Genomic DNA, 24861 nt, shown 5'->3' on the forward strand with positions numbered 1-24861 from the left:
AGGATCATTCCTATACAAACAAGACTGCACGACCAGCCAACCCTATATGCCAAATCATTAAATATTGGAACTGGCTTTACACTCCTATTCAGTGGTCTCAGTGCTGCAGCCCTGGAGGAAATTTTTTGTTGGTTGTGGGGCTTGAACGCTGGGCCTGGGCCCTGTCCCTCAGCTCTTCAGCTCAAGGCAAGCACTCTACCACTTGAATCACAGCCCCACTTCCATTTTCTGAGTGATTTATCAGAGATGAGTCTCACGGACTTTCCTGCCCGGGCTGGCTTTGAACCGTGATCCTCAGATCTCTGCCTCCTGAGTAGCTAGGATTATAGCAGTGAGCCACTGGCGCCGGCAGGTTGCTAACTTTTATTGTCTACATTCCCCAAAAGTTGTTTAAGGTCAACTGTTGTTTAAGATGACTGTCCCATAATTGTCCCGTGACTACAGATTTACCTTCTATGCCCCTATGCAGTATATAAGCATATGATGTTTTAATAAACTTTGTCCATACCTGCATGGTATGATCCCTTTCTGCCTACTGGATGCTGCATTCCCAGGTCTTGCTGTGTGAACAGCAATAACACTCCTATTTCATGGTCTCAGTGCTGCAGCCCTAGAGGAAAAAATGATACAGCATAATAATATTTCATTTATAGATTGGGGCCCCCATAGGCGTTTCATTGCTAATTGTTCTGGAAAACATGTTGATGATTGGCGCACTAGTAATTTGTCTGTTTGATGGCATCTATACAATGGAATCATAAATTATGTAGAACCCACTGTTTGCTTACCTGGCATAATGGGGGCCTTGTACCCCTTGGTTATATATAAATTTTAAGGGACATTTGGACCCTGATAATTGAATTTATGGAAACCTGCTGCCCTGTTTCCTACTGCTCAAAATTGGGTCGTCAATTGATTAGAGCCTACAAGGTAAAGTACACATTTCATAGGAATCACTCTTCTTTTGCACAGGCTTGTGTTAGACTTCCTTATGTATTAGCCATAGGAACTGTGTCCATTGATGAAACTTTGCAAAGCTTGGATTGTTTTGATTGTCCACTTTTTTTACACGTTTTCATTGTTCTGTTCCTCTGAATATGTCTTCTCGCTCCCTCCTGATATTACAATCTCGCTGTGGGGTCTGGGTGCCTGTTCACCACCCCCGATCTTGGCAAGAGAGGTTTGCGGATGGGAATCCAGCGACTGTGGAAAAGAACTGAGGTTTCTGGTTGTGATTCTCGCCGCAGTCCTGGGACTGACTGCTGTGGATGCGACCACTGGAGGGGCTCTGCACCCCGCCGTCCCAGCCCAGGGCTTTGTAAATGTTTCTTTTTTTTGGGGTCCGGTTGTGGGGCCTGAACTCTGGGCCTGGGCGCTGTCCCTCAGCTCTTCAGCTCAAGGCTAGCGCTCTACCACTTGAGCCACAGCGCCACTTCTGGCTTTTTATTTTTTTGCTTATGTGGTGCTGAGGAATCGAACCCAGGGCCTTGAGCATGCAAGGCAAGCGCTCTACCACTGAGCCACCTTCCCAGCCCACAGCCCAGGGCTTTGCAGACAGTGGCAGCAGGATTCTCATCAGTGGTGGACTCATCAGATAAATAACACACAGGACGTTGAGTCCCACATAAACAGCTGTCAGAGGTACAGACCGGTGTGACCCTTCCTCAGGCTTTGTGTGCTGTACGAGGCTATGTGTGCTAGAAGGTGAGGAGAAAACAACTCCATAGTCCTGGCAAGGGTCAGGGCGCCTGGCCGCAGCCTCAGGGGGGACGGCGAAAACTCCTGATTCTGAGCAAAAGTTTGGACAGCCCGGCCACGACCTCATGGAAGGCGCCCGGATGTGCTCTCCTCCTAATGGCGCCAGAAACATAAACAACCCTGGACAGTTCTCCTACGTGTAAAACATCTGGACACTTTTCCTATGTGTAAAACATCTGTGCCTTGTCTGTCTCTTGCTGCCTTTTGGTCACCTCTATTTCTTTTGGCCTGGCATAGCCCCTGTAACCTTTTGGCCTTGGGAAGCTGTCACATGCCCCAGTGACAGATTTGCTTTCTTTGTGTGGAGGCCATATGTAAGTAGGTTGCTTTCCTAATAAACTTTGTCCATACCCGCACAATGTGGTCCTCTTTCTGCCTACCAGACACTGCCTTCCCAGGTTGAGTTCAAGCCCCAGGACCATCTCACACACACACACACACACACACACACACACACACACACACACACACACACACACACACACGGTTTAGAATTGTACTTCATTATACAATGTTTCCTTGTTAAACCAATGGGTGTAATGATTATTATTCATTATTATTTTGCCAGTCCTGAAGTTCGAACTTAGGGCCTAAATACTGTCCTTGAGTATCATTTGCTCAAGGCTAGCTACTCCACCACTTTAGCCATAGCGCCACTTCTGGCTTTTTCTGTGTATGTGGCACTGAGGAATTGAACCTAGGGTTTCATGCATGCTAGGCAAGCACTGTATCACTAGGCCACATTCCCAATCTATAATGATAATAATAGTGAATTTTTTTTTTGGTCAGTTGTGGGGCTTGAACTCTGGACTTGGGTGCTATTCCTCAGCTCTTCAACTCAAAGTGAGCACTCTACCACTTGAGCCACAGTGGCATTTGCGGGTTTTCTGGTGGTTAAATGGAGATAAGAGTCTCACGACTTTCCTGCCCGGGCTGGCTTTGAACCATGATCCTCAGATCTCAGCCTCTTGAGTAGCTTGGATTACAGGCATGAGCCACCAGTGCCCAGCTTAGTAATAATTATTATCAGTCATTTGTGAGGCTTCAACTCAGAGCCTGGGCACTGTCCATGAGCTTTTCTGCTCAAGGCTAGCACTTTACTACCTTGGAGCCATAACTCCACTTACAGTTTTCTGGTGGTTCACTGGAGATAAGAGGCTCATTGGCTTTCCTGCCAGAGCTGGCTTCCAATCGCTATTCTCAGATCTCAGCCTCCTGAGTAGCTAGGATTAGAATAGCGAGCTCCCAGCACCTGACCAGTGGATATAATTCTATTGCCTGAAAAACTCTTTTCTAAAAGGGAGGTGGGCAGGGCAAGGGTTAAAGCTTCTGGAAGTAGCAATTCCTGGAACAGGCAAGGCAAGTTGGAGGATTGAACCCACAGGCCTCAGGCTTGCTAGGGAAATGTTTTGACCATTTGAGTCACCTCCCCAGCCCACTTGCTGTTTATTTTGTTTCTTAAAAATAGTCTCCATCAGTTTGCACAGGCTGGATTCTGCCTCCACCTATACAGCAGAGATTACAGGGGGGTGCCACCATATCTGGCTATGCTGTGACTGGTAAGAGTTGAAGGCTCTAAGCAAGGACTCTTGAGATTAGCCTTGATGTTTTCTTGTAGCCTTTGCACAAGTGTTCAACCTATGTACTGGTTCAAGCTCTGATCCCTACACACAACTCCACATTGTTTGGGATTCAAATTCAGATTCTACCACGGCCTGGCAGCCACACTCCTATTATGTGTCTGGTGTCACAGTAAGGATTTCATGAGTTAATTGGCATAGTGCCTAGGTCGTAGGAATTTCTCCCCTAACTTGCTTTAGCCTTAATCTACCTCAGTCTTTTTCATAGCTACATAGTATTTCTCTACTAGACCAAAACAAGGAGTCGGTCCTTTCTGATAAACATTTAGTTTCATGCATCTGAATATTGACTGAGCAGGCATCAGTGAATATACCCACCCACCTCCACAGCCACCCCTGCGTCTCTCTATCTCTGTTCTCATATATGAATATATGAGGAATTTCAAAAATGCTGTACACCCCAGAAACAAGGGTGGTGGTGGTTGTTCAAACTGTGTGGATAGGATGGTAGGGTTTGAGAAGGTGCTGACGTGGGCCTCCAGGGCTAAGCTAGAAAGCTGGGGCCCCAGTGAGGCCCGGGGCTCAGCCACACCCCCGGGGGTGGGGAGGGGAGCGAGGAGGCCGCCTCCCCGGGAGTGGACAGCCCCCCTGTCACTCTCCCCGGTCCCAGAGTGTAAGAGGAGAAGAAGAAGGTGGGCCTCATGGGGAGGGAGGGAGGGCTCTGAGCCACTTCCTGCAGCCCATGCACCGCCCAGCGCTGGCCAAGGTCAGCGTGGCGCGGGTGGCCGCCGGCCCGGGGTGGGGGTGGGGGTGGCGGGAGACCCTCCTGGGGGCCGGGCCGGGCCTGCAGGCAACTCGGCCATATTTGAGCAGCCACGCTGAGCTGCCTTTGTCCTCGTCCAGGTTCCTGCGGCCTGCCTGGTGCCTGGGGCGGGACAGGAAAGAAACAGCTGGACCTCTGTGTCCGGGCACCCCCCCAAAAAAACTTCGGGGCCTCGGATTCCGCCTTTCCAGCTTGGATTGGGACTGAACTCGCAGTAAGCGGTGCAGGAGGGTGGGGAGGGGAGAGGGCGGCCAGTGGCACCAGGCCTCGGGCTTGTGTGTGTGTGTGCTGGGGGACCCCCTCCTCCCCGATTTGGTCCAGACTGGTTAGGGGGGAGGTTGAAACCCCAGCCAGGCCACGTTGCTGAGGGGAGGAACTCCATCTCTCCTCCGAGGGGAGTCTGAGCCTTGCAGGGCGCGCCCGGGCGTCCCCTTCCGCGCAGCCGTCGCCATGGAGATCTTAAAGACGCTGGAGAAGAGCCACGTGGGGGGCTGGTTCCCGTGGGGCTTCCTGCCGGCCCCCGACGGCCTGATCCTGTGGAGCATCCCGGACGTGTGCAGGGACGTGGACCTGGACGTGCTGGTGGACGCGCTGAGGCCCGTGGGGCCCTTCAAGAAGATCGGCAAGGTGTTCCGCAAGGAGGAGGACTCGACGGTGGGCCTGCTGCAGATCGGCGACGGCGTGGACCCGCTGCTCATCCCGCGCCAGGTGCGGCTGGCGGGCGGCGTGTGGCGCGTGCTCTCCAAGCCCGCCACCAAGGAGGCCGCGTTCCGCGAGCGCCTGCTGCAGTTCCTGCAGGAGGAAGGCCGCACGCTGGACGACGTGGCGCGCGTCCTCGACAGGAGCACCCCGCACCCGCCGCCGCGGGGCCCGCGCGCCCCCGCGCGGCCCAGGGTCCCCAGGGCCGCGCCGCCGCCGCCGCGCCTGGTGGTCGGCACGTTCGACAGCAGCGGCGCCAGCGACAGCGATGACGACGACGACGACGTCGGCGACGCCGGCGGCCCGGGCGCGCGCGCCGCCCCCGCGCGCACGCGCACGCGCACGCGCAGGACGCCCGTCAGCTACCTGGGCAGCAAGTTCCTGGGCAGTGACGTGGAGAGCGAGGACGACGACGAGGAGCTGGTGCAGGCCTTCCTGCGGCGCGGGGAGCCGCCGCCTCCCGCGGCCCCCGCCCGCGGCCGCCCCGCCCACCTGCCCATGCCCATGTTCGACAACCTGGGGCCCCAGGTGTCCAAGGCCGACCGCTGGCGCCAGTGTGTCAGCCAGGTGTCCTGGGGGAAACTGAGGCGGAGGGTGAAAGGCTGCGCCCCGAGATCGGGGGTGGAGGAGGCTCGGGCTCCCCGGGCCTCCACCCCTGCAGCTGCGGGGAGAGATGAGGGGTCTTCTCAGGGCGGCGGCCCCCGGCCTGGGGGGAATGGGGGACACGTGGGAAGTGGGGGTGATGGGAGAAGGGCGGAGCCCTCGGCCCGACGTTGGAGGCCCAAGATCAAGTGGGCCTCGTTCCGGCTCCGCAGGAGGGAGGCTCCCGAGGTGGACAGCCCAGCCCGAGAGGGGGCACAGGCGGCAGATAATCAGAGAGAAGAAGCCATAGGTGATCAGAGGGCAGAGGCTGATGATAATCAGAGAGAAGAGGCCATAGGTGGCCGGAGAGTAGCAGCTGCAGATGTCCAGCGGGCAGAGGCTGTAGCTGACCAGAGGGCAGAGGTTGTGGATAATCAGAGGGCAGAGGCTATAGCTGACCAGAGGGCAGAGGTTGTGGATAATCAGAGAGTAGAGGCTGTAGCTGACCAGGAGGAAGAGGCAGCTAATCAGAGGGCAGAGGCTATAGCTAATCAGAGGGCAGAAGCCCTAGCTGACCAGAGGCTAGAGGCACCAGCTAATCAGAGGGCAGAGGCACCAGCTAGTCAGAGGGCAGAGGCTGGAGCCCAGGCTATCCAAGAAGTCGAAGGCTTGGTTGGCTCCTTGGCTCCAGAGACAGCCAGATCTAGAACCCGGAAACAGACCAAGACAGTGAGGTTCCAGACCCCCGGACGCTTTTCGTGGTTTCACAAGCGTCGAAGAGCCTTCTGGCACACTCCCCGCCTGCCAACCCTGCCCAAGAGAGTCCCCAGGGCCAGCGAGGCCAGGGGCCTCAGGGTGCTGAGGGCCGAGGCCAGTTTAGAGGCAGGGCAGGGAGAGCAAGAAGCAGAGCTGTGAGGAGAGGCCAGGGGCTCCCCTCTAGCTGACACCCCTCCCCTGTTTCCTTGCTGAGAGATGGAGAGGGACAGAGAAGCAGACAGCGCCTGCCACATCTCCACATAAAACTTTGTTTTCTGTTTGTGCATTATTATTTTTTTAAATATTGACTTAATAGCATCCAAGAAAATGAAAGTTAGGAAGGAAGGAAGAAAGGAAGGAAGGAAGGAGGGAAGGAGGGAAGGAAGGAAGGAGGGAAAGAGGGAAGGAAGGGTGAGCTTGGGACAGGCACTATTAGCTCATGCCTGTAATCCTAGCTACTCACCAAAAGACCAGAAGTGGAGCTGTGGCACCCATGGTAGAGCACTAGCCTTGAGAGAAAGAACTAAAATACGACATCCAGATAGTGAGTTCAAGCCGCAGAGCTGACACAAAAAGAAACAGCAGGGGTAACATCCCTGGGCTTTTAACTCTCAGGTGCAAACTGTTAATTGTTGCAGTGCTTGGCAGAGCAGGGGGCCATTCTCTTTTTTTTGTTCTTTTTTTCTGGGGATCTCTTTTGTGCCTGTATACCCATGTGGACTGCCCTCTTGAATTTGAAAAGAGAGCTCAAACCAACATGCAAATAAAAACATTTACAAGGTGATTTCTTGGCTTCTGATTTGCCTTGCTCTCAATGGTCAGCAGCCTGTGTTTATGCTGTCACTCTGTCTCCTCTCTCCCCACCGCCAGGGTTGTGAGATGCTACAGTCAAGCACCTGTAATCCTAGCTACTCGTGGGGCTGAGAACTAGAGGATCCTAGTTCAAGGTCAGCCCTGACAGAAAAGTCTATGCAACTCCATCTCCAATTAACCAACAAAAAGCAGGATGGGAGGCGTGGCCCGAGAGGTAGAATGTGCTGAGCACCAGTGTTTCACACTTGTAATCCTAATTATTCAGGAGGCTGAGATCTGAGGGTCACAGCTCAAATGCAGTCCAGTCAGGGAAGTCCATAAGACTCATCTCCAAGAAGCCAGGCACAGAGATGTGGCTCAAGTGGTAGAGCACCAGCCTAATAACCATTCATGCTGAAGGCCCTGAGTTCAAATTCTGGAACTAGCAAAACAATATGCCAAGGGGGAATGTGGGGATGGAGTGTTCTATGACTGCTTGCTTTTTTCCTTCTCCCCATCCCAGTTTTTACTTTTAAAAACTTTTATTGTTACTATTATAAAAGTGATGTACATTGCTGGGAAGGTGGCTCAGTGGTAGAGTGCTTGCCTAGCATGCATGAAGCCCTGGGTTCGATTCTTCAGTACCACATACACAGAAAATGCCAGAAGTGGTGCTGTGGCTCAAGTGGTAGAGTGCTAGCCTTGTGTAAAAGAGGTTCAGGGACAGTGCCTAAGCCCTGAGTTCAAGCCCCAGGACTGGCACACACACACACACACACACACACACACACACACACACACACACACACACACACACACACACACACAAAATGTGATGTAGAGAGTCAGGTAAAGAGTACATTTCTTTTCTTTGTATTTTTGTTAGTCATAGGGCTTTAACTCATGGCCTGGTTACTGTCCCTGAGCAATTTTTCTTTTTTTTTGGGTCTGGTCGTGGGCCTGAACTCTGGGCCTGCGCACTGACCCTCAGCTCTTCAGCTCAAGGCTAGCGCTCTACCACTTGAGCCACAGCGCCACTTCCGGCTTTCTTTTTGCTTATGTGGTGCTGAGGAATCGAACCCAGGCCTCATGCATGCAAGGCAAGCACTCTACCACTGAGCCACCTTCCCAGCCCCATGAGCTTTTTTTTTGTCAGTTGTGGGGCTTGAACTCTGGGCCTGGGTGCTGTCCCTGAGCTCTTCAGCTCAAGGCTAGCGCTCTACTACTTGAGCCTCTGTGCCACTTCTGGTTTTCTGGTGGTTTATTGGAGATGAGTCTCACAGAGTTCTCTGACCGGACTGGCTTTGAATTGCAATCCTCAGATCTCAGCCTCCTGAGTAGCTAGGATTATAGGTACGAGCCACTAGTGCCCAGTAAGTGACTCATTTTTATTTTTTTTTGGGGTCCAGTCATGCGGCCTGAACTCTGGGCCTGGGTGCTGTCCCTCAGCTCTTCAGCTCAAGGCTAGCGCTCTACCACTTGAGCCATAGCGCCACTTCCGGCTTTTTTCTTTTTGCTTATGTGGTGCTGAGGAATCGAACCCAGGGCCTCAGGCATGCAAGGCAAGTGCTCTACCACTGAGCCACCTTCCCAGCCCAAGTGACTCATTTTTAAAGCAGGCAGAGTCCCAGGCTAGCCCAGGTCCAAGCCCAGGGAGGAAGATTTAAGTTGAGATGGACAAGGGCCTAGGGCATGTTAGGAGAAATCAGAGCTCTGAGCGCCCTCTGGTGACACCTGGTGGAAGCGCGGCCTGGAGTCTGAATTGGGGTAGGGGGGCCCATGCGTTCATGCCCCTGGGGCTCACAGCTGAACTGGTCACTCAGAGTCATCTGGATGTGGCCACCAGACTCTCTTTCTTTCTTTTTTGATAAGTAATAGGGCTGGAACTCAGGGCTTTTCTGCCACTCTGAGCCACAGCTCCACTTCCAGTTTTCTGGTGGCCAATTGAAGAGTTTTATGGACTTTGCTGCCCAGGCTGGCTTTGAACTGAAGTCCTCACTCAGCTCTAAGCCTTCTCAGTGCCTAGGATTGCAGGCAGAAGCCACTGCACCCAGCAGGACCATCCCCTTCTCTCTTGACTGAAAACCACCCTTCTTTGGGTGGCCGCCATTGCCTGCCACAAGACTAAAATAAGAGAATGCATGGCGGCAGGGATTGAGCTGGCTTCTCCTGAGCCAGAAGGGGGACAACTGGGGACCAGAGGACCCCAGGCCCAGACCTGGGAGAGGCAGATAGAGAGGGGACAGCCAAGAGCCAGTGGCTCACGCCTTTAATCCTAGCTGCTCAGAGGCTGAGATCTGAGGATCACAGTTCAAAGCCAGCCCAGGCAGGAAAGTACGTGAGACTCATCTCCAATAAACCACCAGAAAACCAGAAACAACGCTGTGGCTCAAGTGGTTACAGTGCTCATCTTGAGCTGAAGAGCTCAGGGACGATGACCAGGCCTAGAGTTCAAGCCCCATGACCAACAGAAAAAAAAAAAAAAAAAAAAGAGTGCCTAGACGTGCAGAAACAGCATGTGCACTTTAAGCACTGCACCGCTACTGTTCATGATTAGAATGAAATCCCAGCCCTGCACAGGAGTCTGGGCAGCTTGCTTCTCTGCCAGAAGTGCCCGGTCCTGGGGCGCCCCCTGGTGGGGATGAGGAGACCGAGGCGCCTGTCTTGCATGGCTGGGAGGAGGCAGCCTTAAGTCCCCATCTTCATTCCTTCCTGGAAGTCCATGGGTCCTGACCCTGACCCGGGTCAGTAGGAGACTCAGACCTCTCCTCATGCCCTCTGGGAGGCATGGATGGTGAAGGTAGGAGGCTGCTCATGTGGAGGCCCAGCCTTTGAGGCCTCGGGTGGCTGAACAAGGTGCTGGGCTTCAGAGAACTTCACACACACCCTGCCAGCTTTGCTGGCTGAACCCCAGTTGTGCTCAAGGGCTCAGCTGTCCTTCTGTGCTGCTCTGGGGAGACCCCCAGGGACAGGAAGCCCCCACAGCCATGTCCACTCTGATGGATGGGGGGAAATGGAGAGACTGCAGGCGCTTCACTGAATGGTGCCCAGGATGAAGTGGGCCCAGCTTGGGAAGGATCTGGGTCTGCAGGGGGTCACTTCACCACTGGCCTCGCTGGCCCATGGGGTCTTCTCATGGGGGGCCCTCTGCATCCCAGGTCTGGGCACAGCCCCCACCCCTGAATCTCTAGGGAACACGTACCCAATCCAGCAGCCAGGGCCTTGAGACCAGGTGACTTACAATAATGACTTTATTTTAACATATTTAATTACAGACATAAAACAGCTGGGGGAGGGGTGGGCCCGGCCTGGCCCCACCCTCGGGCTACCAGGAGGCAGGGTGCAGGCGAGGCCTCCCTGATGACCCTCTTCCTAGGGTCTTCCTATGGCAGGGCCCTATTGCTTTAGCGGGGAGGAGCCATGCAAACGAAGGGGCAGGGAATCCTCTTGGTCCCGCCCCAGGCCGGCCTTCCTCCAGAATGCCTGGCTGTGCCCCTCTGCACCCCAGCTCGGGCACCCCCTTCCTGCCTGTGCAGGGGACAGCCGCTCTGGCCAGCCCTGCTCTGCTCTGCCCACCCCCTCTGCAACCTAAAGAGGAATAAATACAAACTTTACAAAGTAAAAGGGGGTCCAACGCTGCCCGGGGGCGGGGCTGCTCAGGTCCTGGTTGCGGGGTGCTGGCCAGGGGGCGCCCCTGCCTCACATCATCCCCAGCTGCAGCAGCGTGTTGGCGTAGGCCATGGGCTTGACGTTGGGGTGAGGCTGGAGGAGGCAGAGGGGGCTGGGTCAGAAGGGGCCACCGGGGTTGCCTGCTCCCCCACCCCCCTGGAGTTGGACTCACCACTGCTGTGAACTGGTGGAACTGGGGCCGCAGGTCGGAGCCCCGGAGGTGAATGTAGGAGGCTTTGTTCCCCATCTGGTCGCTGCAGGGACAGGAGCAGAGGGGGCGCTCAGGGAGGGGCAGGAGAGGGGGAGGGGAGGACGGGGTGGGCTCTCTGTGCCAGATCTGATCCCACCACTCTCTGGCCACCAGGACAAGCAGGTGACCCCGGGGCGCCCACCGTGGTGGCCTTCTTCTGCAGACTAGAGCTTGCTAATGAAGAGAAATGACGGGATTTCCTTCCAGAAGCATCTCCAGGCACCAATGGGAGGCGTGAGGCCTGGGGTCTGGGGGCGGTGGAGGGGCTTCACTGCCTGGCTCCCCCTGCACCATCCAGTGATGGGGTCCACCTCCATGCTGAGCCCCAAAGAAACAACCCCCCAGGGGACGCACCAGTAGTTGGGGGCAGAGAAGACGGTGACGCAGCGGCCGCCGTGGGCCACCTCGTAGCCCTCCGCCTTGACCTCGTGGCTGCGGATGATGTACTCCAGCTGGTTCTCCTCCAGGAAGGCCTTGGTGACATCGGGCCCGAACTGGCAGCTCACGCCCCGTTTGCTGACCGAGCGCCCATTCTAGAGGGCAAGGGGGGAACATGAGACTCCAGGTAACCAGGGGTCCCACCCTACCACCTCACACCTAGCTCCGGACTCACCTGCGGCTGGGGATCAGACCACAGCAGGTCGCACATGGGACCTGGGGAGAGGGGAGTGAGCATCAGGGCCCTGGAGGGAGGGCTCCCACCCAGCCAGGCCCCACCTTCTGGCACACTCCTGCCCAGGGGAGGCAGGGCTCAGGACATAGCCTTGCAGTTAGTTCTGAGCTGCTCCGGCCTCCCCAGGACCATCACAGCCCTGGATCTGAACTGAGGCATACAGAGCCGAGGTGCCCCCTGCCCTGGGAACAAAGACCAGGGAGCTGCCCACCCAGCGCCACCCCTGCGGCCATTCCACACCCACGTGCCACCATCTGCCTGTCCCCAGGGTTTCTCAGACACCATATTGCCTCAGCCCAGGGACTGGAGGAGAACTCCGGGGTGAACAGAGGGGTGTGTTCTCATCCGTCTGCCTTCTGGGCCCTGGACAGGTGCCAGCTGCATGGCCTCACTGGCCGGGGGGAGCCCCAAGACCTCGCTCACCTGAGTCCGGAGGCTGCCGGTTCCGCTCGATCTTCCTAATGTCGTCCAGGGTGACACCATCCTCGCTGAAGAGGCCTCCATGCATGATCTGGGGGCGGGGCAGTGGGGTGAGGGCAGGGCAGCGCCCCCTGCCGTGGGCAGTCATGGGGGTGTGGGGGACGGGCCTTGGGGACGGGGAGCACTATGTCTTTACCAGCACTTTGCCGTTGATGCACTGAGCCAGCGGGAGCCACTCAAACACCTCGCTGAAGAGCTCGTACATCTGGGCTGTGTACTTGGCCTTCACCTCGCCCTCGAAACCGTAGATCTGGTTCATGTTGTCTGTCTCGTGATTGCCTGGGCACACACAGCAGGGGGACCGAAGGTTCAGCCCCGGGTTCCTCAGTCTCCTTGACTCAGAAACAGACCTGGGGACGCGGTGACAGCCGAGTGCCCACCACTCCATCTTCTCGGCTGCCTCGGCCCCACAGGCCCCACCCCCCTCCCTCAAACCTGGCCCCAAGAGCCCACATCTGCCCGGGAGCCTGGGGGATGGCACACACAGTGGCTCCTGGGATGCCAACATGGTGGTAGGCGTGCTCACTCCACCCGCCTCACTGCAATAACCCCCCAGAACCCTCCAGAGAAGTCTTTGCATAAGAAGCACCCACGTGGGCATGGGCACGGGTCCTTCTGGTCTGCAGGGATTCCTCTCTATTGGGGCGGGGCCCCAGTGAGCCCCTCCCATGTGTGGGCAGGGCCTGCCCAGGTGCTCACTAAGAGAACTTTGGGGAAGAGGGGGTGCTCTTCCTTTCAGCCAGCCCCTGAGGGGGAGCTTAGAGGTGCCCTTCCTCCAAACCCTCCATTGACACCGGCTGACACATGGCCACAGTGACCCTGGAAAGGAGGCAGGCCGTGAGCCTGTCCCTAGGGGCTTCCTTACAGGATGGCCCTGGGCACCCCCAGGGTGGGCTCACTTCACCCAGTACCCTGGCTTTCTAGATAAATCACCACTCAGAGGGAAAGGGAAGAGCCCTTCTGGGGAACCCAACTCCCCCCCCCCCACCAAGCTCACCTCGAAGTAAGTGAAAGTGATCTGGGTACAGGAGCTTGAAGCCAAAAAGGGTGAGGATCACCTCCACGGAGAAGGAGCCACGGTCCACGAAGTCGCCATTAAATATCTGTGCTGCTAAGGAGCACGCGGCGGCAGGACCAGCCAGAACCCAGCCGTGGCGGCTCCTCCCAGGCCTCCTGGCCCCCCGCAAGGCGCCCATCAGCACCTCCCAAGGAACAAGGACCTGGCGGGGCTCACAGCACTCTCTCCTGTGCTGTGGCTCCGGCTGGCCACCAGTCTGCAGGACAGCAGGGAAGGCCCAATGCCCGCCCTTCCTCCAAACAGGCTCAGAGCCACAGGACAGCGGGCACCGAGCCTCCTACCCAGCACAGGCCTGGGCCCTACTCCTGACCCAGGGTGAAGCCAGTCTAATGTCAAATTCTCATGGCAGTGGCCAGGCCTGCACTCAGCTCCTCCATGCAGCTGCAGCCATGCCCATTCCTCTCCACCTTAGCCCAAGTGACAAAGGGGGAAACGGAGGCAGCGGGTTAGATGAGCAGCTAGTTAGTGGCAGCTGCCTCTGTGCTGTGTGACCAGGCAGCAGAGGGGAACGTGGGGCTGGGAGAGCTGAGGGCACTGGCCCCGGGGACGCAGTGTGGGGACTAGCCTGTCCCCTCCTCCCCACGCCCAGGCCCAACTGCAGCATGGAGAAGGATACATAGGGGTTGGTCTCGGAGGGCAAGCCGTTGAGCTCGAAGATATTGAGGAGGTCATAGAACTGGCCGTGCGTGTCCCCACACACTGTAATCTTCTCTGTCTGGAAGAAAAGAGGCCACCGGAGAGGGAGGGGCCCAGAGAGAGATGTGGGGAGGGGGCAGAAGGGAGGGGTGAGGGGTCATGGCAGACCAAGAAAATCCATGTGAGACACACACAAAGGGGGACACAGTGATGACAAGGTGGACAGAGAGCATGAGGCAGGACCGAGGGACATGCAGGAGTCAGACGGGGAGGGGACAACAGACCACACCAGGTGGGACTGTGAGTTCCAGAGCGCACTGGCTCCTCCCCGGCCCAGGAGCCACCCACCGCCAGATGCCAATGCCCTGGCCAGCCGCACCTCTTTCAGCGTGGTCTCCACCAGCGTGCTCAGCTTACACAGGACCTCTTTCACCTGCACCAGAATCTGAAGGCAGGGCAGACTGTGAGTGGGACGGCTTTTGCACCCCACACTGCCGTGGCCCCGGATGCATGCACGCGTCCAGCATGGGACACCCGTTCCGGGAAGTAGTGGTCATCACACAACGCCCTTCTGGCTCTGCTCAGTGCCCGGGGTCCCCATGGCTCACCTGGTAGGCACACTTCCGGTGCAGCTTCTTCTGGTCCTTGTACCACTGCATGAGCTCCTTCATGAAGGTGATTGTCACTTTGCCGTCCTCAAGCTTTGGCCCACTGTACTCGTCCTCGATGGCTGGTAGGTGAACAAGGGAACCCTGTCAGGGGGCTTGGACATGGCTGGCAGCATGGGCTACCTGGCTCCCAGGGATGGGGGATCTGGCTCTGGACACGGGCTAAGGAAGTGAGTGGGAGCAGAGGCCGTGGAACTGTGGCACCTGCTCTGGGTGTTGGGGTTCAGGGTTCTAGGATGAGTACACAACTCTAAGATCTATTTCCAGATGGCCCACTCCAGCAGCGGCCTCCCTCTGCCACCCCCATTCTAAATTCTAGAGAGGAGTCCCCCAAATGACTACCAACTCAGCCCTGCCCCATCTTCCCTGTGCTCTAGGGTGGGAACCCTAGACACGCGGGACAGGGCAGGACGGGCCGGGGAACGCCACCACATCACCCACAGGCAGAAATAGCTGCGGCGCCTCACGTGGACAGGGGAAGGGGCACCACTGCATGCCACAAAAGAAAAGCACTAAACCACCCTAAATTTATCTACCAAGGGCAGGAAGGGGGAGAAGGAGGGAACAAAAGCAGCTGTGAGCGAGACCCCATTTCTGTGTTTCCTTTTTTTTTTTTTTTGTCGGTCGTGGGGCTTGAACTCTGGGCCTGGGCGCTGTCCCTCAGCTCTTCAGCTCAAGGGGAGCGCTCTACCACTTGACCCACAGTGCCACTTCCAGTTTCCTAGTGGTTAACTGGAGATAAGAGTCTCGTGGACTTTCCTGCACAGGCTGGCTTTGAACCTCGATCCTCAGATCTCAGCTTCCTGAGTAGCTAGGATGACAGGTGTGAGCCACCGGCGCCCGGCTGTGACCCCCCTGACCCCCCTCTCTGGGCACTGCCTGCCCCTAGATGCAGGGAGGGCTGGGGTGTGCAGCCCGACTCACTCATGCTCTCGATGTCCAGTGAGTCCACAACAGAGCGCCTGTGCTCGTCCCCCGCGATGGCCCGCTCGAAGGCCTTCTGCTTCACGATCTTGCTGCACTCCTGGTACTTCATCTTGGCATCTTTGTCATGAGGCTTCACCTTCACCACCTGGCGGAGGGGGAGGAGTCATACTCGGGAGGGCGTGACCAGCTCCTGGCACAGGGGAACTGTCAGCAGCACCAGCCCTAGGATCTGGGGACGCCCAAGTCAGACCGAGGGCCACCACACATGGCCATGTCGCAATCTGGACCCTGCCACCCGGCCTGGGTTTCTGCCCCAGCACCCTGAGAAACACTCCCACAGAGCTGCGCAAGGACAGGCACACCAGTCCCCAGGGCTCTGACTAAATCAGCGCTGACCCCATCAGAGCAGAAGGGAATGAACTGCCCTTGTCAAAGGCCAGTCAGCAGCTGCCTCTGCCCTTTGGTAGGAGCTGAAGTAGGACTCTGAGCTCCACCAAGTAAGGAACTGGGGGCTGGTTGGAGATGTGGCTCAGATGGTAGAGCGCCAGCCAATGAGTGAAAACATCAGGTACTGACTCTGGATCTCAGACCAAAAAACAAAACAAAAAAAGGAACTGAGGGCCTTGGTCAATGCAGCACTCCACTCAGAATGATGTTTTCTTGGGAAACAAAGGAGGAGGCTTCAATGCTTGATAAGAAATGTACTCATTATCCTTTTTTTTTTTGGTCCGGTCATGGGGCCTGAACTCTGGGCTTGGGTGCTGTCCCTCAGCTCTTCAGCTCAAGGCTAGCGCTCTACCACTTAAGCCACAGCACCACTTCCGCCTTTTTTCTTTTTGCTTATGTGGTGCTGAGGAATTGAACTCAGGGCCTTAGGCATGCAAGGCAAATGCTCTACCACTGAGCCACCTTCCCAGCCCTGTACTCATTATCTTGCCCATGTAATTGTAACCCCTCGGTACAGTATTTTCACAATTAAAAAAAAAAAAAAAAGAAATGTACTCATTACCTTGCTCATGTAATTGTAACCTCTCTGAACAGTATTTTCACAATAAAAAAATTAAGAAAAAAAAAAAAGAATGATGTTTTCTTTTTTTGTTGGTGTGGGCCTTGAACTCAGGGCCTGGGAATTATCCCTAAGCTTTTCTGCTCAAGGCTAGCGCTCTACCACTTTGAGCCACAGCACCACTTCCAGGTCTGTGGTGGTTAGCTGGAGATAAGAGTCTCATGGAGGGGCTGGGAAGGTGGCTTACTGGTAGAGTGCTTGCCTTGAATGCATGAAGCCCTGGGTTTGATTCCTCAGTACCCATACACAGGAAAAGCTGGAAGTGGTGCTGTGGTAGAGTGCTAGACTTGAGCAAATGCAGCTCAGGAACAGTGCCCAGGCCTTGAGTTCAAGCCCTGGGACTGGCAAAAAAAGAAAAAAAAAAGTCTCACAGACTTTCCTGCCCAGGCTGGCTTTGAACTGTGATCCTCAGATCTCAGCCTCCTGAGTAGCTGGGATTACAGGTGTGAGCCTCTGGTGCCCAGTGATTTACTGAAGAGCTGGGCTGCACAGGAGTTTAAAACCACCACAGCCTCACAACCACTCAGGCCGGTGCCTGCCACGCTCGGTGGCTGCATTTATCTAACAACTATGTTTTGCAGAGCTGCCAAGGAGATTGGAGAAGGACAAGAGGAGCCAGGTCTTCACCACGTCCCGGTGTCCCAGGCAGCCCTTGGCGTGGGCACACCTGGCCATCAGGCTGTGGACCAGTCCTTATGTGGCACTGCGAGACAGGTCCAACTTCTCCCTTCCTTCCCCATCAAGACGTGGTATGCGCCAGCAAGGCACTGGGCTTCCCAACCACGTGCCCTCAGCCACCCATCCATCGCCCACCCATATCTATGCCCCATGGTTTAAAAACTAAAAACAGCCGGGCATTGGTGGCTCACGCCTGTAACCCTAGCTACTCAGGTGGCTGAGATCTGAGGATCAGAGTTCAAAGCCAGCCCAGGCAGGAACAGACCATCTGTGAGACTCTTATCTCCAATTAACCACCAGGAAACCGGAAGTGGTGCTGTGGCTCAAGTAGTAGAACGCTCACCTTGAGCTGAAGAGCCGAGGCACAGCGCCCAGGCCCAGAGTTCAAGTCCCACGACTGACAAAAAAAATTTTTTTAAAGAATAAAATAAAACACAACAATATATACACATACTCCAAGAAAGTGTGTTCTGTGTCTAACTGGACATGAGAAAGCACACAGTGAGGCCTGGGCCACTCGTGTGTACCCCGAGAGGAAAGGACACCTCTTCAGCCTTCATCTCCATCCCTGCACAGTGCTCTGCTCCCAGTGGCTGAGACTGAGCCCCAGGCTCACCTGCTCCAACCAAGGTCACACCTGCCTTGGTCCCCTCCCACAGCCTGCAACCAGCCCAGAGGACAGGGCCTGGTGTATCCCCTGGGAAGTGCAGCACCTGTCACTCGACGCTCTGTGGGGGCCCAATGTGGCAGGTGTGGCCCTGCCTCGGTGGCTCTGTTAAGGCTCTGGATTGCCAGCTGACCCTCATGCACACCCCAGGCCTGTGGCATGACCGCAATCACTCAGCCTCTGTCCAGGCACTCTCCCCAGCCCAAGTGGGGAAGACTCTGCCCTTGACCCGGGGCTCCTCCAGGCCCTGACTCTGTGGGCCTTGGTTACTCATTACCAGCCGTCCACCCCGGGACCTTTACCCGTCTTTAGCAAAGCCAACAGGCCCGGGCAGCCACTCCCCTACTTGCCATCTTCCGGATTAGGATGGCAAGGGAGCGGCCCTGGCACCCACGCTCAGAGAGGCCCTGCTGGGCTGTCCCTGTCCTGGCTCCCTCCCGTCTTCCTCCCACTCTGAGGGTCCCTTGGCCACAGGCTCTGCGCAAGGACCTCGTCCCAGGCCGGGCCCTGCCACTACAGACTGGCATCCTGGGCCCCAGGTCACCTCACCCTGCACAGAGGGTGTGGACAGCAGAAAGGCTGTGTAAGTTCAACAGAGTCCCAGCAGCTCCACTCTAGGACCCCCGCTTTGGGGGGACATGGGCAATGTGGGACCCTGGCCCTCAGTCTCCCCTGTAGGATGGAGGTGGTCCTGCCAAGTCCCCAGGGCTGCTGCAGTCAGCACACCTGACCCCCAGCTGGTGTCTTGACCACCAGAGCCTGTCACCAAGGCGGAAAGGAATGACCCCTGCTCCTAGCCTTCCCTGTCACCTCATGACACCCTGCAGGGATCCTCACCCTGAGCCACCAGAGCCACCAGAAGGTGACTGTGGCTCTTGGTAATAACTGACAGAAATGCCCTCAATGCCAGGTGCTGATGGCTCACATCTGTCATCCCAACTTCTCAGGAGGCTGAGATCTGAGGAACGAGGTTCAAAGCTAACTTGGGAAACAAAGTGCTTGAGGCCCTTATCTCTCTCTAATAAACTCCCTCAAAAAAGCTGAGGGCTGGGAAGGTGGCTCAGTGGTAGAGCGCTTGCCTTGCATGCATGAGGCCCTGGGTTCGATTCCTCAGCACCACATAAGCAAAAAGAAAAAAGCCGGAGTGGCGCTGTGGCTCAAGTGGTAGAGCACTAGCCTTGAGCTGAAGAGCTGAGGGACAGCGCGCAGGTCCAGAGTTCAGGCCTCACGACTGGACCCAAAAAAAAAAAGCCGGAAGTGGAGGCATGGCTCAAATGATAGAGTGCTAGCCTTGAGCAAAAAAGGCTCAGGGATGGTGCCCTGGTCCCGAGTTCAAGCCGGACTGGCACCCAAAAACCCAAACCCAACCCTTATTACCAATGGCTGATTACCTTGGAACCCCATGTGCCAGTGTTGCTCTAAGCAGCTCATTTAGTGCCCACAGCATCCCTGGAGGCACAGAGAGGCCCCGCCCAGGGTCCATCAGACCCACTCACCGTCTCGTAGTCACGCAGGGCAGCCCGGAACTTGCCCAGGGCCATGTTGCTGGCAGCCCGGCGGTAGTAGCCCTTGATGTACTTCTTGTCAATCTCCACGGCCCGCGTGGCGTCACCCAGTGCGTAGCCATAGCACTCGGTGCGCAGGTAGGCCAGGCTGCGGTTGCCATAGTAGATGGCATTGCTGGGGTTCAGCTCGATGGCCTGGCTGTAGAACTTGATGGCGTTCTCGTAGTCCTTGGCTGGGGGTTGGGGGGGGAGGGGAACGAGGAGGAAGAGGCATGAGGCCGTGCTGCCACTGGGCCATGTCCTCACTTACAAGATGGGGAAACTAGCCGGGCGCCGGTGGCTCACGCCTGTAATCCTAGCTACTCAGGAGGCTGAGATCTGAAGATCATGGTTCAAAGCCAGTCCGGGGGCAGGAAAGTTTGTGAGACTCTTATCTCCAATAAACCGCTAGAAAACCTGAAGTGGTGCTGTGGCTCAAGTGGTAGAGTGCTCACCTTGAGCTGAAGAGCACAAGGATAGCGCCCAAGCCCAGAGTTCAAGCCCCACGACCGACAAAAAAAAAAAAAAGGGGGAAACTGAGTCCCACCCTGGTGCTCAGACAGGTCCCCTCAGCCTGGCCCTCAGGCCACAAGCTCCAGGCCCCCACCAATCCCATGCTTCTGCCCATTGGGTGCCATGCTGGACACTATTCTAGGTCTCTCCCTGAGTCCATGTGTGGCCAGGAGGGTCTATGCTAGGGTGTGCTGGAGCTGTGATTTGAACCAGGCAGCCGTAGGCCCTGAGCCCCCCGCCATCCAGCCTCCCACAGCAAGGAAGTGAGCCCAAAAAGGAGGCCAAGAAGGAGATGTGCAGGTAGAAAGGGAAGGAAGCCACTCGGCCTTGCTGAGCATGAGGCCAGAGAAGGCAGCGGACTGCTCCTGACAGAACTGCAGGCAAGGCCTGAGCGGGCTGAGCCCTGGGCTGGGGCCCCGGCCAGGTGCAGTGGCCAGGCCCAGGGAGCTGGCTGGGGGCAGGTGTGGCGGGAGTGAGGGGACAGATCCTCTGGGACTGGCAGCCACAGCCTGGTCCCAAGTGTGGGATGACAGGAGGTGACAGTGAGCCAAGGACAAGAGGTCAGATTGTACTTGACAAGCGCTTTCCACCTCAGCTTTCCACCTGACCTGGGGTCCTAGGAAGACCATCTGAGGCCCAGCTGGAGGCTGTAGAGGCCATGTTCAAGGTCAAAGGCCAAGGAGGCTGTGCTCAAGGTCAAATAACCAGATTTGAGGCCTCCCCTGTGCCCATTCCACAGGTGGGAGGAATGAGACCTGGACGGCCTCGCAGGCCTGCCCAAGTGGAGCCGGTGTGCTGGACTCTTCACAGAACCCCCCAACAACCCCGAAGACAGCACATCAGCCAGGAAAACTGAAGCTCAGCTCGTGGTGAGGGACAGGTGGGGCCCCTCGTACCTGCGGATGCCCTGGGGGAGCCTGGCAGAGACAGCGGCTCAGATGCACTCTGCAGCTAATCTGTCACAGTCTGGGGTCATTCGACACCATGCACAGCCCCTCAGGACTGGAGTTTCAGAGGCTGCTCCTCTCAACTCAGGAGCCCCCTGCCCCCCCCTTCACTGGTGCCCAGTGAGCACTGACACCCCACCTCCTTCAGAGGCCCAGACAGCAACCACCCAAAGGACTTAAGGTTCTGTAGGCTCCAAGTGTGCCTGGAGGGGAAGTGAGTGGGGAGGGAGGGAGGGAGGGAGGGAGGGAGGGAGGGAAGCGGGAACCAGAGAAGGGAGAAGGCAGGTGGCAATCTTTCAGTGGCCTGAACTGTCCCTTCCTTAGGGCAGGCCTGCTTGACTCCAATCGGGGTCCGTGAGCCCCAGGAAGGCAGGCCGCAGCACTTCCTAGAACCAAGCAGGGTGCAAGGAGCAGCCTGGCACCTTCAGAGGACTCCCTCAGCCTGGGGGCGGGCGGGGTGCCTGCCAGGCACGGTGTGACTCGAGCCAGGGGCACGGTCCGGGCTGGTGGCTGGCTGTCACCTCTGACTCCACTCTGGTCCGGGGCTGAGGCGGTGAGCTGGGCCTGGGAATATGCCCAGGCAAAGAGGCTGCAGCCCCTGAGTGACCAAGTGGAGAGGGGGAGGCAGGGAGGGGGGCAGGGGGAAGAGCCTGTACCCCATTCTCTGCTCCCCATCTGTATCCTGCTCTGTGTGCTGTGCCTCAAGTCTCCTTCCAGGCAGCCCCGGAGTCAGCGATGAGGAAACAGAGGCAGCAAGGTGAGGCTGGGGGTTGGCCCCTCCCCGACCCCCCCCCCCCCCCCCCCCGCTGCAGAGGACTCTGGCTCTTTACCTTGGTGCATGCTTCACCACCTGGGGGACTGGGGTGTCAGACCAGCTCCCCCTCCCCCAGGACCTTCCTCACCCACAGGAGCCAGGGTGACAGGTGAGCAGAGGTAAGGCAGAGGAAATCCGGCCCAGCCCACAAGCGCATGCACATGCATGCACACACACACACACACACACTCCACACACACACCCCGACCTGGGGGCCAGCAGTTCCGCTTCCGAGCCACTTCCTCCATAAAACAAACAGGGCTCCAACCCACTTCTACTTCCCAGTCTGGGGCGGGTGCCCAGGCCGCACCTTGCACCACTGAGTCTCAATTAACACGAGCTGTAATTATTCTTTTTATTGTTATTCCCTCAGCCCCTGAGCTCCTGCCACAGCCTGCCTGACAGGAGGAGGCCTGGCCTGAGGGGTACCTTCCACCAAGGACAGGCCCCTGGGGCTCCAGGCTGGAACCCCAGGTCCTAGTGAATTGAGGCTGCTCCCCAACTCTCCCTGGCATCAGCAGCAACCCCAAGACTTGCTGCCCTTGTTGAGCCCCAGAAAACGTTTCTCTCTCTCTCATTCTCTCTTTCTTCTCCCCCCCCCCAAGCTGGGCCTGGTGCTTAAAGTCAAGGACTTTTTACTCAAGGCTTAATGCTCTACTACTTGAGCCACAGCTCAAGCCACTTCCAGCCTTTGGCTGGTTAATTGGAGGTAAAGAGTCTTGAGGACTTTCCTGCCCAGGCTGGCTTCAAACCATGATCTTTAGATGTCAGCCTCCTGACTAGACAGGATTACAGGTGTGAACCGCTGGCACCTGGCTTTAAGGACAATTCTGAGCCTGTCCTCTGGCCACTACCCAGCACCTCCAGCTGAAAGTCGGGGTGCCTCCCTATGACCCCTTACAATCTGCTCCCTACAAAGGCACCAAGACCCGCTCACCTTTGGGCCTTTGCCATCTGCTTCTTTCTGCCTTGAGCTTTCTCCACCTGGGCGTGTTTCCAACACCACTTGGACCTTCAGGATGGCACCCACCCTCCCCACTGAACTTCCTACCCAACCAAACTGCCCCTCAGGCCATGCATTTCTGGAGACCCATGCTCCAGTGGGGCCCTAGATCCTTCCAGCAATCCCCTTCTCCTGAGCTCTGCCAGTGCAAATCTCTCCTCCCCTGCAGAGTCTACTTTGACGCTGTGTCCGTGCTGAACCACACTTGCAGAAGTGGACTAATTGCTCTGGTCAACATCCCCACCAGTATCTGCCGGCCAGACCTAGTGGTCAAGGCTTGGAGCTCATCTTTCCTAAATTCTAGAATCTACACACACTTTCCTGACACCTCTTCCCGGTTTCCCATCCACCTTCCTTGCTGACTGCTCCTCAGCACCCTCCTTTAGGTCTTCTCTGTACCCCATTTCTAAGTGACCTCATCCATTCCCAACATATTTCCAACCACAGGTTGGGCACTCTCAAAGTTTTCTCCAGTCCAGACTGGCCCATCTACCTATTTCCTGGAACAGCTGAATAAAATCCAAACTAGTCTTGGCAATGATTTATGAGACCCCAGAAAGAAGCAGCCCAGATCTGGGTCCTCCAAAGTCTTTTATCCGTCCCCACCTAACTCTTTTTAAAGCCCCAGTCACACCATTCTCACACACATTCTCCACCCCAGGGCCTTTGCACATGCTAAACCACCCAGTAGGATCAGTCCTTCCCCTTGTCCTCTGGTAGTTTCAGCTTAAATGTCTCTTTTTCCTTAGAGTACTCCCAGACCATCCACCATCCTATGTCTAAGGCAGCTTTCTACCTCGATTTTTCTTACCATCTTGTGCTTTTTTTTTTTCTTTCTTTCTTTCAAAGCCCTGGTCATAACTTAAGCATTTTATTTGTGGGCTTACTCCACGTGATTCCCTTGCTACTTGACAGACCACAATGTCTCCTTCCTGCTAGAATCTCAGAGCCAAGCCCGGTGCTCCGGCTCGACCGGAGGCTCAAGAAACATGTATGCAATGAATGAATGAACGAATCCGTGACCTCACGTGTTCCCCACGCCTCAGGGACTCCCTACAGATCCTATTCTCCAATCACCCCAAATCTACTTCCTTCCCCCCCCCTCCCAGTCTCATGATTTATTCCCCACAATTCCCTCTTCTGCTTGGGCTGCCCCCCAACTGGGGCAGGACCCCCCCACACCTCCCCAGCCCAGGTCTCCCCTCCCAGGTAGCCACATGTCACTACTGGGTGGCGCCCTCGTAGGGGCCCGCTCCACTCCTGACTTGGTGGCGCCCGCCTCAGTTTCCCCATTTAGTAGCCCCACTTGTGAACGCACGACCCCGCCACTCAGACGCCCCCCCCTCGTGTCGCCCCGTGGTAGCGTCACCCGCGCCCCCCCCCCGGGCCCGGTCACTTGGTAGAGGCCGCCCGGCGCCCCAGCTGCCGCTCGGCGTTGCCATGGTTCCGCGCGGGCCTGGGCTGCTGTCCGCCCTCCCTCGCCCTGTCCGGGCCGGACGTACCTTTAAAGTAGTCGTTGGCCTGGGTCTTGAGCTCCTCGGCCCGCTTCAAGGCGCCTTCGGCAGGGGGTTCGTCCCGGGGGGGCTCAGCACACTCAGTCCGTTCGCCCTCCGCCATCGCCATGCCGCAAAGCGACCCCCACCCTGGCAACGGCCGCCAGCGGCGCCCGGCCGAACCGTCGCGAAGGAGCGCTGAGTGACCGCCGCCGCTGTCGCGCAAGTGTCGTAAAGCGCGGGCCCCGAAGGCGCCCTCGGCGCGCATGCGCGGGGGCTCCTCGGGCCCCCGCGAGCGCGCGCGCCAGGACAAGGTGACCAGAGGGGGGGGCCGAGGCAGCGCCCCTCGCGGGACGAGCCAATCAGAGGAGAGAGCGAGGGAGAGGGGGGAGGGGGGGTTGGCGTGGACCTGCTCCCCAAGTTACCGTGTCCTGAGCCCACAGAAGTTTCTTGGGTCTTAAGGATCACCCCCCGCCCCATCCTCGGGGTCGTTGTGCCACACAGCGGGCGGGGGGGATCAGACTGCCGACTCCCCGAGCCCTCGGGCCACCCCTCTTCCCCGGTGACCTCTCTGGAAAAAACGGTGCTCCCCGTGTCCCCACGAGCCGGGGTCTCCCCGGGGCCCGAGGGTTGCCCGGCCACTCCGGCCTTCTCCTTCCTGTCCCCACGCTCCCCGCCCCCCCCCCCGCACCCGCAAACCGGCCCTGCCGCGGCTCCCCACAGTCTGCGTCTGGGCCACCGCCTCTGCAGCTAGACCCTAGACCG

The 24861-nt window shown here is 57.1% G+C and overlaps 2 protein-coding genes across 3 annotated transcripts; one reads left to right on the top strand and one right to left on the bottom strand.

Annotated features, from left to right (window-relative positions):
- Positions 1 to 4174: 4174 nt before the first annotated feature.
- On the top strand, positions 4175 to 6982 carry LOC138812893 (coiled-coil domain-containing protein 8-like). The gene is made up of 2 exons (XM_070001139.1): positions 4175 to 4375; positions 4556 to 6982. Exon 2 carries the CDS (start codon positions 4612 to 4614, stop codon positions 6355 to 6357), a length of 1746 nt encoding a protein of 581 aa, XP_069857240.1. The 5' UTR covers positions 4175 to 4375; positions 4556 to 4611; the 3' UTR covers positions 6358 to 6982.
- A 3241-nt stretch (positions 6983 to 10223) lies between these two features.
- On the bottom strand, positions 10224 to 24300 carry LOC138812894 (serine/threonine-protein phosphatase 5). Of its 2 annotated transcripts, none has more exons than XM_070001140.1 (13): positions 24106 to 24300; positions 19279 to 19520; positions 15369 to 15516; positions 14385 to 14506; positions 14156 to 14221; positions 13757 to 13855; positions 13060 to 13165; positions 12199 to 12341; positions 12006 to 12093; positions 11523 to 11563; positions 11264 to 11442; positions 10832 to 10913; positions 10224 to 10752 (listed from the first exon to the last, which is right to left on the bottom strand). In XM_070001140.1, exons 1-13 carry the CDS (start codon positions 24224 to 24226, stop codon positions 10690 to 10692), a joined length of 1500 nt encoding a protein of 499 aa, XP_069857241.1. In that variant the 5' UTR covers positions 24227 to 24300; the 3' UTR covers positions 10224 to 10689. The 2 variants fall into 2 exon arrangements, with proteins under 2 accessions (XP_069857241.1, XP_069857242.1); XM_070001141.1 differs by lacking the exon at positions 24106 to 24300 and adding an exon at positions 21617 to 21685.
- Positions 24301 to 24861: the final 561 nt, after the last annotated feature.

The sequence above is a fragment of the Dipodomys merriami genome, unplaced genomic scaffold (assembly GCF_024711535.1).
Source record: "Dipodomys merriami isolate MVZ:Mamm:240054 unplaced genomic scaffold, mDipMer1.0.p SCAF_57, whole genome shotgun sequence".
In the NCBI taxonomy this organism is placed as follows: Eukaryota; Metazoa; Chordata; class Mammalia; order Rodentia; family Heteromyidae; genus Dipodomys; species Dipodomys merriami.

Excerpts from the sequence above, each read along its gene's own strand:
- LOC138812893 (XM_070001139.1), top strand. The coding sequence starts at position 4,612 with ATGGAGATCTTAAAGACGCTGGAGAAGAGCCACGTGGGGGGCTGGTTC.
- LOC138812894 (XM_070001140.1), bottom strand. The coding sequence starts at position 24,226 with ATGGCGATGGCGGAGGGCGAACGGACTGAGTGTGCTGAGCCCCCCCGG. Across the intron at positions 13,856-14,155 it reads TGGAGACCACGCTGAAAGAG|ACAGAGAAGATTACAGTGTG; the intron begins GTGCGGCTGGCC and ends CTTTTCTTCCAG. Across the intron at positions 12,094-12,198 it reads GCATCAACGGCAAAGTGCTG|ATCATGCATGGAGGCCTCTT; the intron begins GTAAAGACATAG and ends CCCCGCCCCCAG.